Source organism: Salvia splendens, chromosome 4, assembly GCF_004379255.2.
Source record: "Salvia splendens isolate huo1 chromosome 4, SspV2, whole genome shotgun sequence".
In the NCBI taxonomy this organism is placed as follows: domain Eukaryota; kingdom Viridiplantae; phylum Streptophyta; class Magnoliopsida; order Lamiales; family Lamiaceae; genus Salvia; species Salvia splendens.
In genome coordinates, this window is record NC_056035.1 from 7953951 (window position 1) to 7968191 (window position 14241).

Below are 14241 nucleotides of genomic sequence, written 5' to 3' on the forward strand. Positions count from 1 at the left end.
GTTGTTTAAACCCGTCTAAATTTTAATTGCGGCTTAATATCTTGAACATACTTTCTTAATTCCACGACAGTTGATTTTTATTACTTTTGGATTATCTCAAGTTGATTAAGTTGTGTAATTTTTTGATAAAAAACTTTATTTATTTCTCTCACTTTAATTTCTGTTCATTTAACCTCTAAATACTTATTTTTTTTAATCTTCATGTTTAAAAGAATGTTTCAAATAAAGTAAGACAAAAGAGCTATAATTTTATTTATATAAAAAAATTTATAGTTAATTTTAGTTTCAAATATTTCTTAACCTTCAATCATGATTTTCTGCTCCTTTCACAACTAGTCTAATACTACTCCGTGTTAAATATTGATTAATAAGTAGTACTAGTATTTTAGAATCTATTTTAAATACTTTTTTTGAGTTAACATATAAAAATATTAAAGCGCCATAATCTATATCAATTTATCGATACTTATCATAAATTTAAAGTCGATTTATAATAGTAATACACAAAACAAAATCCAATATTGTAGGCGGAAGTAAAATATTTTTGAATCAATCAATAATGTATTGGAGAAGATGAAAACCACCGAGCTATACATAAAAAATGGCGGGGAATCCAAGGTTGTTTTTCGTTTTAAAAAATGTGCGAAAATATAGCCGCAAAGAATTAGCAGCAGTAAAAACGCTACTAGTCAATAACCGACATATTTTTACTGGGCCGAGCATCCTGGGCCTCACGTGACAACCCGCACGTAACCCGAGATTTTTCTATTCTACCATTTCCTTTTGTTTAATAGGAAAAAAGGTTATAACTGACTCAGCAGAGCTCACGGACCTACCCCATCTCGGTCCCACACACTCCACGTGTCAACATCCCACAACACCAATAAGCAGCAAGGTGGCCAGGCCCACAGCGGCGTTGGCCGGTATCCACCTCCGTAGACTTTTCCGTTTTATTCACCATATATTTAAACGAATCTCATACAAATCAAATATTAACAAAAAGGTAAAAATAAATAAGTAAAAACTTGTGCTTACCTATTTGGATTTGGGCGATCCTATAAGACAGCGATTTCATCGTTGTGCTCGCGCTAATCTATTCACACTCAAAGACTTCCGCTTTCCTTCAAGTTTTATCTCCCAATTCGTATCACACCAAAGGAATCCAGATATTTTACTTATTTCCTTTCCTTATTTGCCCAATATTTCTCAGCTTTAAATTCTCACACACCCCTTATTCTTCTCCCTTGTTCAATGAAAAAACTCCCTCTTTTCTCTCTTCTTCCATGAAAACAATCCCATCCTTTTATGAGTGAAGCCGCTACAAAGATGGATATTGCAAATTTAAGGCCTCTCAAACACACAGTGCACAACAGAATCATCAAAAAAACCGTCAAACCTCACCCAAACGAGCCAAGAGCAAGAACAATCAAGATTTCCGTGACGGATCCCGACGCCACCGATTCCTCCAGCGACGAGGAGGAGCTCTTGTTCCCTCGCCGCCGCGTCAAGAAATTCGTGAGCGAGATCACAATAGAGACAGCCAACGCTGACAACACCACCAGAAAGCGCGCCGCCGCCGCCGCAGAAACCAAACCCAAGCAGCCCGCGGAGGGCGAGTGCCGCAAGTTCCGCGGCGTGCGGCGGCGGCCCTGGGGCAAATGGGCCGCCGAAATCAGAGACCCTTGCAAAAAAATAAGGCTATGGCTTGGGACCTACGACACCGCAGAGGAGGCCGCCATGGTCTACGACAACGCCGCCATCAAACTCCGCGGCCCCGACGCCTTGACCAACTTCGCCGTTCCCACAATTAAAAACGACGTCGTTCCCAAAAACAATGTGATTTCGTGTGATGACGATTCTGTCTCCAGCTACGATTTCCACAATCGTTCCTCGCCGGCTTCTGTTCTCCGCTTCAGAAGCAGCCCCACCAGCTGCGAAGACAGCTCTTCGCCCAGCGCTTCCAAATCCACCGAAGAGGAAGTGTGCTGGGAGATGAAAGCACACCTTGCAACCCCGGATTATTGTGCTGACTCCTTGCCTATGACCACCGACTTCTTGGATGATTTCTTCAATTTCGATATGCAAGATCAGACATTGTTGTTTGACGAAACAAATAATGATCGTCTTTTAACCGGAGCCGGAGATGATTTTCCGGTGGATGATGAATTAGTTGGGAATTTCAATTATTCGTTTGATTTCGGAGAGTTGAAGTACGAATTTCCGGGTCTGTTTAAGGATTCGTTTCAAGATCATTGTATTGGTGAGATTAAATGCTCCCGTCAAGACGAGCTTCAAAACATGTCGGAGTTTCTGGATTTTAATGATCCGTCGTTTCAACAATATTCCGGCGAGTTTGATGTCATAAGTTTAGTTGGAGTGGAAGAAGAAAATTTATTCGATACTATGATTGCAGATGTAGTACAAGTGTCCTAGTGTTTTTACCTTTCCCTACTTGCCAATTAACGGCAATTTTGTTAAGGGCAGAGTTTCAATATCTTTTTGTTTAGATTACAAAATAATTGTGTATTCGGAAGAGATTTTTAGTTAAGAAAAAAAAGGTTGATCTGGCATTCCATTTTGTTTCTATTGGCGTGATTTACGCTTTGTTCATTTGACTGAATTCGGTCTTCGCAGATTTGATTTTTGAGAAAATTAAGTGAAAATGAGATCTCTAAGTGGAGATTTTTGGTACAATAATAGAACCAACAACATTAAAACCTGTGTTTTAGATTTTTGGTACCGAAATCTAATGATGGTACTGAAAATTATATTGATACATAAATAATTACGGCGATATAAATATAATTGAGTTTCGCCGATGGCGACGGATCGTTGGTGGCAAGGTCGAATTCCGCGGTGGGGGTGACGTAATGGTAATTAATTTATGGCACGTATTAATACCACAAATAAGTAAAGAAATTTTATTATGTACTACTATTATTGTTTGTGCGATGCATTTACACACGTTGCGTTGGAGCATTGATGAATCTTTTTTTCCATAATTCAAAAAATTGTGGTCAAGTACGAAAGTCGAAAACTCTAAAGAAATTTAATTCTATATTGAGAAGATGCTTTTAAATTTTCAAAAAATCCTAAATTTGAAAGAAAACGTCAGTAAATTCCATCCCTTTTTTGGGTTATGCAATACTAGAATATAGCCTATATTTGCATATATATTTTGCACAGTTCGAAATATAAAAATTAACATTATTAAAGAATACATAGTAAAAAGATATTGTATTAATAAACAACATATATGATATGTTTCAGTATTTTGACGTTAAATTTAACTTATTAGAAATAGATTTATATGGGATATAAAAAACAATTGTAAATTAAGTCAAACCATTAATAGGTACTAGTATCTATGTGCATTTTAGCAATTATAGCTCATATTTTCTAGGTGTATATTTTTTAGTAATAGTTTTTAACCTAATTAACGTACTATAAAAATAGTATAATTACTCGAATAGAATGGAATCATTATCATTTGTATAAGTAAAAAATTACGTACTTAAAATTGTATTACCAATTAACATCATAGTTGCATATATAGTGTTCTATATTTTGGCAATATATATTATTATTATTATTATTATTTCGTCAAGATTTGTAACGTTATAACTTACGGAAATAGTTTGAAGTTAAAATCCAGCTGCATTTTTGTACAACTAAAATGTTATTGAATGGAAACAAGATCCTAAAAAGGTATTTTCTTCCTTAAAGAATCGTGTCAAATATTTTATGGAAACAAGATCCTAATTTCTAACGCTAACGGTCCGTTTAAAAAATAAGTTTATGGCATTAACTAAAACAACTATGAACTAATCAGAATGCCAATAAAAATTTTATATTTGTTTTATTTTACCATTTACAGGTGGGTCACAGCTACAAAATAATTAATGTAGCAGCATGGAATTAAACTTGAAATTGTTTTATTAAATGAATAATTATGGAGGGGCATAGGAGTTTAAAAAATACAACTTCTTCCATTTTACTCCAACTCAAAAAGAACAATGACTAGTAAGAAGAGCCAATCGCTGGTAATCATGATTAATGCAATGCACACAAATTATTTCGTCTGTGACATTCTTTTTGGTACACTACTATAGTATGTTTGTATTAAATGAAATGAGAAATTAGTTTAGGCTTAAGTTAGACTCGATAAGGCCAATATGAAATTACAGCCACGCACGCCCCCACACGTTCCATCAACGTGTAGAAGCAACCAGCTCCCAATCAAATTATGATGTCTGAAACTGAAAACCTTTTGCCCACAATTTCTTTAGTTGTTTTTACTGTTGTTTTAATAGGCTTTGACCAATAAAACCAGCAATTAATTTTAATTGAAGTTCTCTTTAAATTATGCATACTATATACTACACAAGTTATGCGAAAAGAAAAAAGTAAACCGCAATTTTGTGGTTAATGAAAGATTAGTCAAGTCAAAAATTAAATATCCGTGTTTATTTTCACGAAGATTAACGTTTTACAAACTTTACAAACACAACCTGAAGAAGTTTTTCCCTTTATACTTTAAAATGCCATTATTATCAATATTAAAATTCAAATGATTAATTGTACCTTAATTTGTAGTGGTCAAGCATGGTCAAAGGCTACAAAGCGACAATCATTTCTTAATACTCCATATATTTTCTAAAAATAAGAACTTTGGAAATTATAGGTGGTTTCAATGCAAAATCGATTAAGTAGGTAAAAGGAAGAGAAAAAAATGAGTAAAGTAAGACAAATGAATAGAAAAACTAGTGAAATTAGTGTTAGTGGATTATGAGATCCATTTTCTAAAAATATAGAATTTCTTTTTTAGGAAACACACTAAAAACGAAATAATTTGTATTCAAGGAAATGGATAGAGTAATACTCCCTCCGTCCGTGAATAGGAGTTCCGGTTCACTTTACTATAATTGGTAATAGGGTCCCACCATCCACTAATTCATTCCACTCTTATTTCATTTAAAACTAGTAATATATACAAGTGTGACCTATATTCCATTAACCTTTTTTTCATCACTTTTTTAATATATCTTAAAACCTGTGTTACTAATAAATGAGATTTCTAATGACGAACATGTGAAGTATTTATTAAAACGCCCAATATGATGTTGTATTCCAATAAAAAAAATACTACATATACAATTGCATAGGGTGAGCTACGTTAATATTTAGGAAGCTACAAACTCAATAATTTAGGGTTTAAGTATATTTTATAATTTAGAATACTTTTGACAAAATGAGTGCTCCCTAATTTAAAATGGTATATACTCTTTTTTCTTCTTCTAAACACTCACACAAAAAATACATATTAAATTAAAAAAAGAAAATGAGAATTGTGTGGAGAACTAATGTCTTCTTTACATATGGTACACGGTTTTTGGCCGTTGGAGGCTTTTGTATTTGACATAGAGTGGAATAATATGAGTCTATGAAAATAAGCATGAGCTACAGTGCTACACCTATGCATCAAACAAATCACATAAATAACTTTATTGAAGTTGACTTTAGCTTGATTCCACTACTTATTTACCTCTCCTTCTTTCCTAATTACCTCAACAAATACTCCTACATTTGAATTATACAGTAAAACTATTCACCTCTTACTACTTTCAAAATTTACTTGGCATGCTCCTAAAATAAGGAGGAGTCGTTTTGGAAGGATTTAGCCATGGGGTGAAACACAAAGGTTTCATTTTCAAATCTCACATGCATCTTTTTAGGTGTTCTTGTTATATTTTTCAAAATGTAATTTATTACTATTTTCATGTAGTTTGCAAAACCATCACAGCTAAGAAGAACTTAACTACTAGCTAGTTCATATATCAAACTATAACTACAAGCTAGTTCTTATGTAAAAATTATAAATTTGATCTCATATTATCACGTACGAATAGATTCAGAAGTACTCTCTCCGTCCGTGAATAGGAGTCTCATTCCTTTTCAGCACGTGTTTCAATAAATGTTAAGAAAAGTATATGAAAGAAAGTTAGTGAAATATGAGTTTCACTTGTATATATTTGTTTTGAATGATATGCGAGTGGAATGAGTTGGTGGGATGTAGGACCTCTTTACCATTTATGGTAATTATGAACCGAGACTCCTATTCGCTGACGGATCAAAATGAAAAAATGAGACTCCTATTCGTCGGACGGAGGGAGTACTCCATATACATACAACACTGGGTTTAATCCCCATACATTGGGTAAATTTGTTGTTACTTAGCGACTCTTCTTCTTCTATTGTAACAGCAGACCACCGAATTATTCAAGTGGTAAAGAAATACTAAAATGAAATTATACAGACAATAGAAAAAAAATATTGCCTACATATATGTGAAGAGAATAAGAAAAATAAATGTGATTTTATTTGTATTATTATTAGTAGTAGTATTTTATTTTGGCTGTTGCCCCTTTATTACACATAGCCATCACCGAATAAACATTTGCCCGCAGGGGCATAGCGCAATTAACATCGGAGGGGCAGATCTTGCTTCAGTCACCAAATAAACATCCTTAGTCCACCTAGATGTACACATACACCGTATGAAGTACTATTAGAGATATCATAATGTAATGATTTGGTGTAATAGTTAATGTTATCACTATTTCAATTTCTGCACCTTATGTCTGCCCAACACCATTTAATGCTACACACCTTTCACAGTTTACAGTCATCATGCTTTTCTTCACATGATTTTTTACTTTTTCTGGGAACCTCTATTTTAACTAATCCAATCTACATCCTGTTGTTCATTCTTGTCTTATCTCATCGTTTCTACCGTTTTATACACAAAGTTTTAATTTACTGTTTTAGTAATTAGTGCTAATTTAGAGGTGTAGTTACAGCTTAAATTAAACTCAATTTACTTAATGCTTACTATTATTTAATAATTTTAAAACTAATTCGATATGTCATTTTTTTATATAAACAAACCCGAAGTCAATATATAGGAGTTCATTAATAAGGAAATGCAATTGATTGAATTAAATATTATAACCAATGATACTACTCCTATTTTTTAAGCAGAAATTCACAGATACACATAGTCATAACCTACGTATGAAATGCAACGGTGCGGTTACAGGCTTTTGGAAGGTAGAGAAGGATATTTCTTTCTCAACTTTATCGCATTGCCACTTAAATGAACACTGACACCACACATCATTTTTTAACTTCATTTTGTTCTTTTTCATGGGGTTAGCTGTTAGCAGCAGGTCCCATAGATTCTACACTAAAATACATTTCAATTACTGGTATTTTGTGCGTGGGTATGCATACGTCTGTTTTATAAATGGGAAAGCAAGGAAAATAGAGGCGTGCAATTATTAAGTAATGAGCGGCTTCTGATTTTCAAAGAATGGGCTTACTGAGTTCAAAATATAATTAGGCACGTGATTTGCGTCAGGACTTGTTTGGACAATAAAAAGTTGTTCTTCTTATTGATGGGCTATTTTCGTAGGTCAACCAACCGACAGTATTAGTTGGGCCCATTTACTCGGATTAAACCATTTTTTCCCACATCTAATTTCTTCCACTCCTTTTTGTTGGTGAAAAAGATGAACTATTTAACCAAATAAGGTGACCTCCTTGTCTCTATATTAAAATCTCACTTCAACAATAAAACAACTATGTACATCTCCATGGGAGGATATATATACATTGTAACCCCGCCCGTAATTTTATATATATATATAAATCTCATAAAGCATATGATGTGAGTCAATAAATTGAATTATATCTCAATAATATTCTACTAATCTACTTCTCTTTCTTGGCTTCTTTCAACACTTACTGACCATTCCAACTTTTGGTTTGGGAGAAAGTATCACATTAAGTGACTGAAAGTGGTAGTGGTAGATCATGGATGTACAGTTTGTTTTTGTATTTAAGGAGTAATTTACAAAATTTTGTTATAAAATACATTAAGCAACACAATTCTCGACATATGAAATAAAATAACGTTTATATTAACAAATTTCGCGGATTTATAATTTAGGAAAAATTGAAGCCACGGAGAAAACATTGAAATCTTAGCTAAAATGACATTTTTGTAAAATAATAATAATAATAAAATCTTTAATTTTCCAAATACAAGGAAAATACCATAGCTTTTGTACGTTGGGTAAATTCTTCTCTAAATAATTAATCCTATGCAAACAGCGGATACTCAACCTCAATATCGTCATCAAGCTCACCTTCTCCCTGAATGTGCTGTCTCGAAACTTTTTGGGAACACGAGGTCGCTGGAGAATTCACCGGTGTGGCAAAATGCAGGTTGAACGTTGTCATTCTCTAGTTTCGAAGCTTGAAAGTGTGCATCAAATTATTTAGACTTTAGAGTGCAAACAACATAACTTATAAAAGTTACGACCATTTATTTTATTTAAAAAAATTAATGATTTTATTATTGTACAAAAATATCATAGCCACTTGAATTTTAGGCAAGTAAGCATTAAATTTCAATATTAACTTGGATTTCGCCTAAATTAAAAAAACTGGGGATAATTTAGAACATTTAAAACTTGGTATATTTTCTCCAAATCATGTGCAAAATCAGAGTTCGTCCATACAAAGTATTTTACGACATATTTTCCTATTCAATATATATGTGTACTACGTGTGTGCGAAGCTTCAAAGGCTATCAAAGCACATGTCTCATGTTTTAGCTTGACTCTTAACGTGACGTGTTGTTTGGTCAAAATATGTGCATTGAGTGCTTATGCGAATTGTTTTAATATGAGTATGAAATATTCATAATAATAGCTTCGTTCATAATTAATCGATATGGTATTTTTTTCCCTACCAATATTTACAATCTTATTTTTCCCTCTATATCTTATCTACTTTATAAACTTTTTATTAAAATTTGTATTGTTCATTACCAAAATTATTGATATGGACATCGTATGTATCATATACTCCATAAGATAGTCCCTACTGAAATCAAATTGTGGAATAAAGGTGTGTAAAATTAAATTGAAATGGCAAATTCGATCCAAGTCGAAATACTTGTTTGCTTTGCTGTTATTCATTTTTAGTTTTATTTTTCATTATAATCCATATATTGCAGTCTTAAACTGATCGGGCTAAATGCACACTCCAAATGAATGGCAAGTACTAATAGACAACAGAGAGTGATGTGCTTAAAAATTAATCGTTCATTCCAAATTAGTAATAATACCCCAATTAGTAATCGTCCTTAAATTAAAATTCGAACTACTATCATTCTTCAGACTTCTAGGCGCCGTTTTATAGTAAAGTGACAAGAGGAGAATCACGTTTTTTTCAAATGATACGAGGACTGCACTAATCCGAAGCTAATGGAAAAGCGTGTCTTAACTGTCTATTCAAATCGAATTTCTTATCACTTTATTAGAAGCAACTATTCAAATTTCGAGTGACCTCCTAACTACGAAGTAATCCGTACTATTTTCTGTCCTGACTAAAATGACATATTTCTTTTTCGGCATGAGATTTTTAAGTGTTATTGGTTAATCTGTTTAATTGAAATTATACTTTTTTTAGACAAACTAAAAAGTCAAGTATATCAGTTTAGTTGGGATGAAATAGTATATTACATGCCCAGCCACTCCACCAACCGTCTATCATAGGCGGTGGCAATACGAGCGATCATTCTTATTTTTTTTAACATCTAGTCATCTACCATTTCTCATAATCCATAAAGGTTACATGTCAGATCTAATGGCTTGTTGAACTATAATTAATCAAAGAAAAAAGTTATTTGACCATAATGTAGCCAAATAGTAGTATAATGGAGATATATTTACTATTTAATAAATACAATAAAGGAGTGATGTTAAATGCCAAAAAAAATGTTAAACGTATCACTGAAATATGAAAATTATAAATATTTTATGATCTGCTACAGCTTAAAAATTAATATAGCTAAATAGCACTAGTCATTATTTAATTGGGTACTTTCAGTGTTAATATATTAAGCCGCCCCAATTTGCAAAGCCTAGTATTTGATGGGCCTTTACTGTATTGCGTCTTACCTTCTCTTTTTTTATCTTATCATTTGCGGAATCTTTGTTTAAATCTTTAACATATTACTAATACAGGAGTATGTTATATATCAACTCTTCTTCTTTTTTCCCTTTTTGGTTGAGTTTATTTTGATTTATGAACAATACCTTGTGTTTGAAGTGAAAGTATTTTTTCAATTTAATTAAAATTGAGACAACACTCACGAGAGACTAATAGATGTAAATGCTTTTCAAGTTCAATATAAATACAACACTTTCAAAGTAGTAACATGTATGTCTTCCCTTTTCCCTTATACTACGTCCATATTTAGGAATTGAAACACAGATTAGACTATTTCACACTTAACAATTATAAATCTTTTTAAAAAGGAAAAAGAAACACAATGTAGTTAAAATAAATATAAGGCCATAATGATACCAAAACAGGATCATCCCATGGCGTATTTCTGTGTCCAGCTCCTTGCTGTGGTCTCATACTTGGTCCTGTCCATTTTATACATACGGGCAATCTCAGGCATCAACGGGTCATCGGGGTTTGGATCCGTCAACAAAGAACAAATCGAGAGCAACACCTGGAAACACAATTTCTTATTCAAAATAAAAGTCGACTCCCTCAGCAAGGTTATATGAGAGGATTCATTCAATCGGAGGTTTAGTTGAACCTGTTACGCAACAAAGGTTAGCCATAACGATAACAAACCTTGGAAATGGTAAGTGCAGGGCTCCACTGTTCCTTCAATATGTCCAGGCATATGCTCCCGTTGCTGTTAATATTTGGGTGAAAAACTTTTGTCCTGAAAGCTACATGCAGAATTGGTGAAATGTGAATGCATAAGAAACACATATTTTGATTGGTGTAATATAAGTGCCTATGGCTACTGAAACCCGAGATATCATATTATCCATAGAGATGATAGTTCCATTCTTCAGAAAGAAGGAAAGGTAGAACGAGGGTGAGTATATTAGGTGAAGTGGTGCACCTTAGGAGGTTTGAAAGGATAATCTGGAGGAAAATGAATGGTAACTAGGAAAACACCGCCTGCATACGGACTATCTGGAGGACCCATGATGGTAGCTTGCCAATGAAACATGTCCTCAGAAACAGGACCTGAAATATGCTGAGTACACATAACTGGATAAGTCATTAGGAAGTTAACCTGCGATCTGAAAGGTAGAAAGCCACGTCGCCATGATCAGAGCATAGATCAATAGAAGTCAGGTAGCAAGATATCTCTGTTGCATGCGCAAGAAAAGTATTTAAACACACTACATATGATCAGAACGGCTAATATGCATTTCGTTTTCAGATTCTTAAGAGTAAAGACAATGAATTGCTTTCACAGCTTAAAGAGTGACTCGGGATTAACAACCATTCAGCAAAATTAATTGTGTGAGAAACTTCATTTTCCCTACAAAACAGATGCCACTGCCAGAGAGGAATGATTCTGCAATCAAGGTGGATTAATCTTCAGAGAATTTAGTACTATGTTCTATTAAAGAGTAAAGGGAATTATTAGCTAAGGGTCTACTTCAAACAGATAACCACAAATGATTGTTTGAATGCTTGGTTACATTGCAGCAATGCTACAATTTCAAGTAGTACTACACAAAATGCTGTTTCATTACTGAGTATTACAAAAACTGGATGGTTCTTTCGTTTCTGAAACTCTCCACCTGATAGAACCCTATTCTCTAAATCCCAATCCCGCTGCCGAAAATGACAATTAATAATAGAAAAAGGAAACATAAAGCCATAGCAAAAGACCAACAGAAATGCAACAAATTACCAAGCCAAAACCAACTATGGTAGAGCTAAGAACTATGAAAACAAAGATCTGGCAAAAAAAGTAATTAAAATCAATAAATTTAGCAAAAAACAATCAAAGAAACCGCATATTCCCCACGGTAATATCATCGTTAAAAGAAATAGAAACATACCAGCGCTGCAAGAGGTAGGAGGATCCTTCTGAAGATCCTTGAGCTCCTTTAAGATCCTCTTCGATGCCATGAGCCTTTTACTGCAATCCAACAAAACTTACTCATGTACAAATTCTCTCATAAAAAAAGATAAGGAAGAGATTAATCGAAAATGAAAATTAAGGGAGTCGACAAGTTCGAAGCAATACCAGGGAGAAACAACGGACGGCTCCCCCCGCTGGATATACAAAATTATCGCAAAGCAAATAGAATGATAAATGGTGGAATTTGCAGAGGATTGGTTGTTTGCGTGACCTTACAAAAATGAGTTTAACTTCATGGATAATTATTTTCTTTTTTCCCTAAAAAAGTGATTGGAGAATCATTTTTTCTTTCTATTCTGTATTTTGGGATATTCATTGTGTCGACATTCGCCCTCTCATTGGTCTTCTTCCCATTGATGATGTCGACATCATCAAACTTTAGATTTTATTTTTGTTAAACTTTGAAAATTGATTTTTGCTGTTGAGATATTGAGTTCGAAATAATAATTTTTAGTGTACATAGGAAAAAATTCAGAACATGTAGAAGATCTTATTTAAGAATTCGTGGATAATAAATTAGTGACACCAATACAAATATGTATATGTTCGAAGATGATCGTAAATTTCAGAATCTTTTGTTCAAAAAGAAATTTCAAAATTAACAATTACTATTATAACGCATCTTCACCATTCTTACAAGGACAAAGTAATGTCATTTTAGCTATAATCAAAGATGTTATGACTTATGAGTGAGAAGTGATCCTAAATTTAGTATTTACAAATAAATATACTAAAATGTATTAGCAATAAAATCAAATTGTCATGAGGCCTTCCACTATGGAAGTAGCCACAATTTTGCTACCCCGTTTTGTGATGGCATAATACGAGTAAAAATATTAAGTATAGCATAATTTTACAATTTTTCACCATCATTCCTCCAATTTCATTTAATCTAGTCCATCACCGTAGATTCTCGCATCTTTCATTTAAATTTCTATTTTTTTAATTATGAAATATGACATTCTTACTTTATAAAATTCGATTTTTTTAATTTTGAAACACAAATTCAATTTAATTTATTTAATTTTTTCTAATGTATTTTATTCTACTTTTTCAATTTTAAAAAAATCTAATTTCATTTAATTTTCTACTAGGATTTCTTACTTTAGGAATTTGAATGGCATGTGCATATTTAGAATTAGAAGCTTTCATGCCAGTTGATTTTTTCTTTTTAATGTTTTATGTTGCTTTGTTTTCTTTTATAACTATTTCTCATCGGCATCTCTCGTTGACTCGTTCTCGAGTAAATTACTTTACATTTAGATGAATTTAATTATAAATAAACTACTTAACAGAAATAATTATAATAACAAGCACATTTATTCAGTAAAGAATAAATACAATTGATAAGTGTTGCTGTTATGAACTTGAATCCTTCGAGTGAATTCTAACTCAAAAAAAAAACACTGCGTATGAAAATTTGAAGAAGAAAATTGGCAAACTAAGTAAAAGGAAACATTCTATTAGTACTTGTTTTATGAAATGCTTGAAAGAGCTTAGAGCATTAGCAATGAGTGGTTGTTCTCTTGGCCGATGATCGGCCCGGAAATTGGCCACCATTGCAAAGAAAGGGCTGATAATCGGCCTTCGGACGCCCCCCCCCCCCCCCAAATGGCCACTGGAACGGCCATGGCCGATGGGAAGGGACCAATAATCGGCTGTCAATCGGCTCCCATTGTGACTGCTATGGCTGATCACCGGCCACTTTTTTAGTGGATTGGTCGGTTATTTAGTTTCAGTGTTAGTGGATTGATTAGTGGATAAAATGTTGTCTAACTAACTAATCAATCTACTAGCTCTGAAACTAACTAACCGACTAATCCACTAACTATGATAGAAACATGATTAATTAACTGATGAAAGGCTAAATCAATACTATCACATATTTGTATCAGTTGGAGAATATAGAAACTGTAATATTATGTAAAACCCTTACTTTTACTACTACTATAATATTGGCTTGCCAAGATATGATGTAATGATGTGCATGTGATATAGGAGAGTAGTATACATGGGGAAATATGTGAATGGTACAAGTATAACTATGTTGAGATTTGTTCAGTTGGGGATGTTGGTGAGATTTGCTAAAATGTGGATACTGGATAAATATTTATCGATATTCAATTGAATTTAATTTTTATAATTTGATATATCCCTATTCAAAATTACTAGTATAAAATAAAATATAATATAAAAAA

At 33.1% G+C, this 14241-nt stretch overlaps 1 protein-coding gene and 1 pseudogene across 1 annotated transcript; one reads left to right on the top strand and one right to left on the bottom strand.

Moving 5' to 3' along the window:
* The first annotated feature begins 1104 nt into the window (after positions 1-1104).
* On the top strand, positions 1105-2563 carry LOC121799569 (ethylene-responsive transcription factor CRF4-like). Its single transcript, XM_042198976.1, has one exon. It carries the CDS (start codon positions 1306-1308, stop codon positions 2431-2433), a length of 1128 nt encoding a protein of 375 aa, XP_042054910.1. The 5' UTR covers positions 1105-1305; the 3' UTR covers positions 2434-2563.
* Positions 2564-10227: 7664 nt separating this feature from the next.
* On the bottom strand, positions 10228-12353 carry LOC121799159 (annotated as a pseudogene).
* Between the last annotated feature and the right edge of the window lie 1888 nt (positions 12354-14241).

What these genes read in the sequence shown, in the direction of transcription:
- LOC121799569 (XM_042198976.1), top strand. Translation starts at nt 1,306, where the DNA reads ATGAGTGAAGCCGCTACAAAGATGGATATTGCAAATTTAAGGCCTCTC.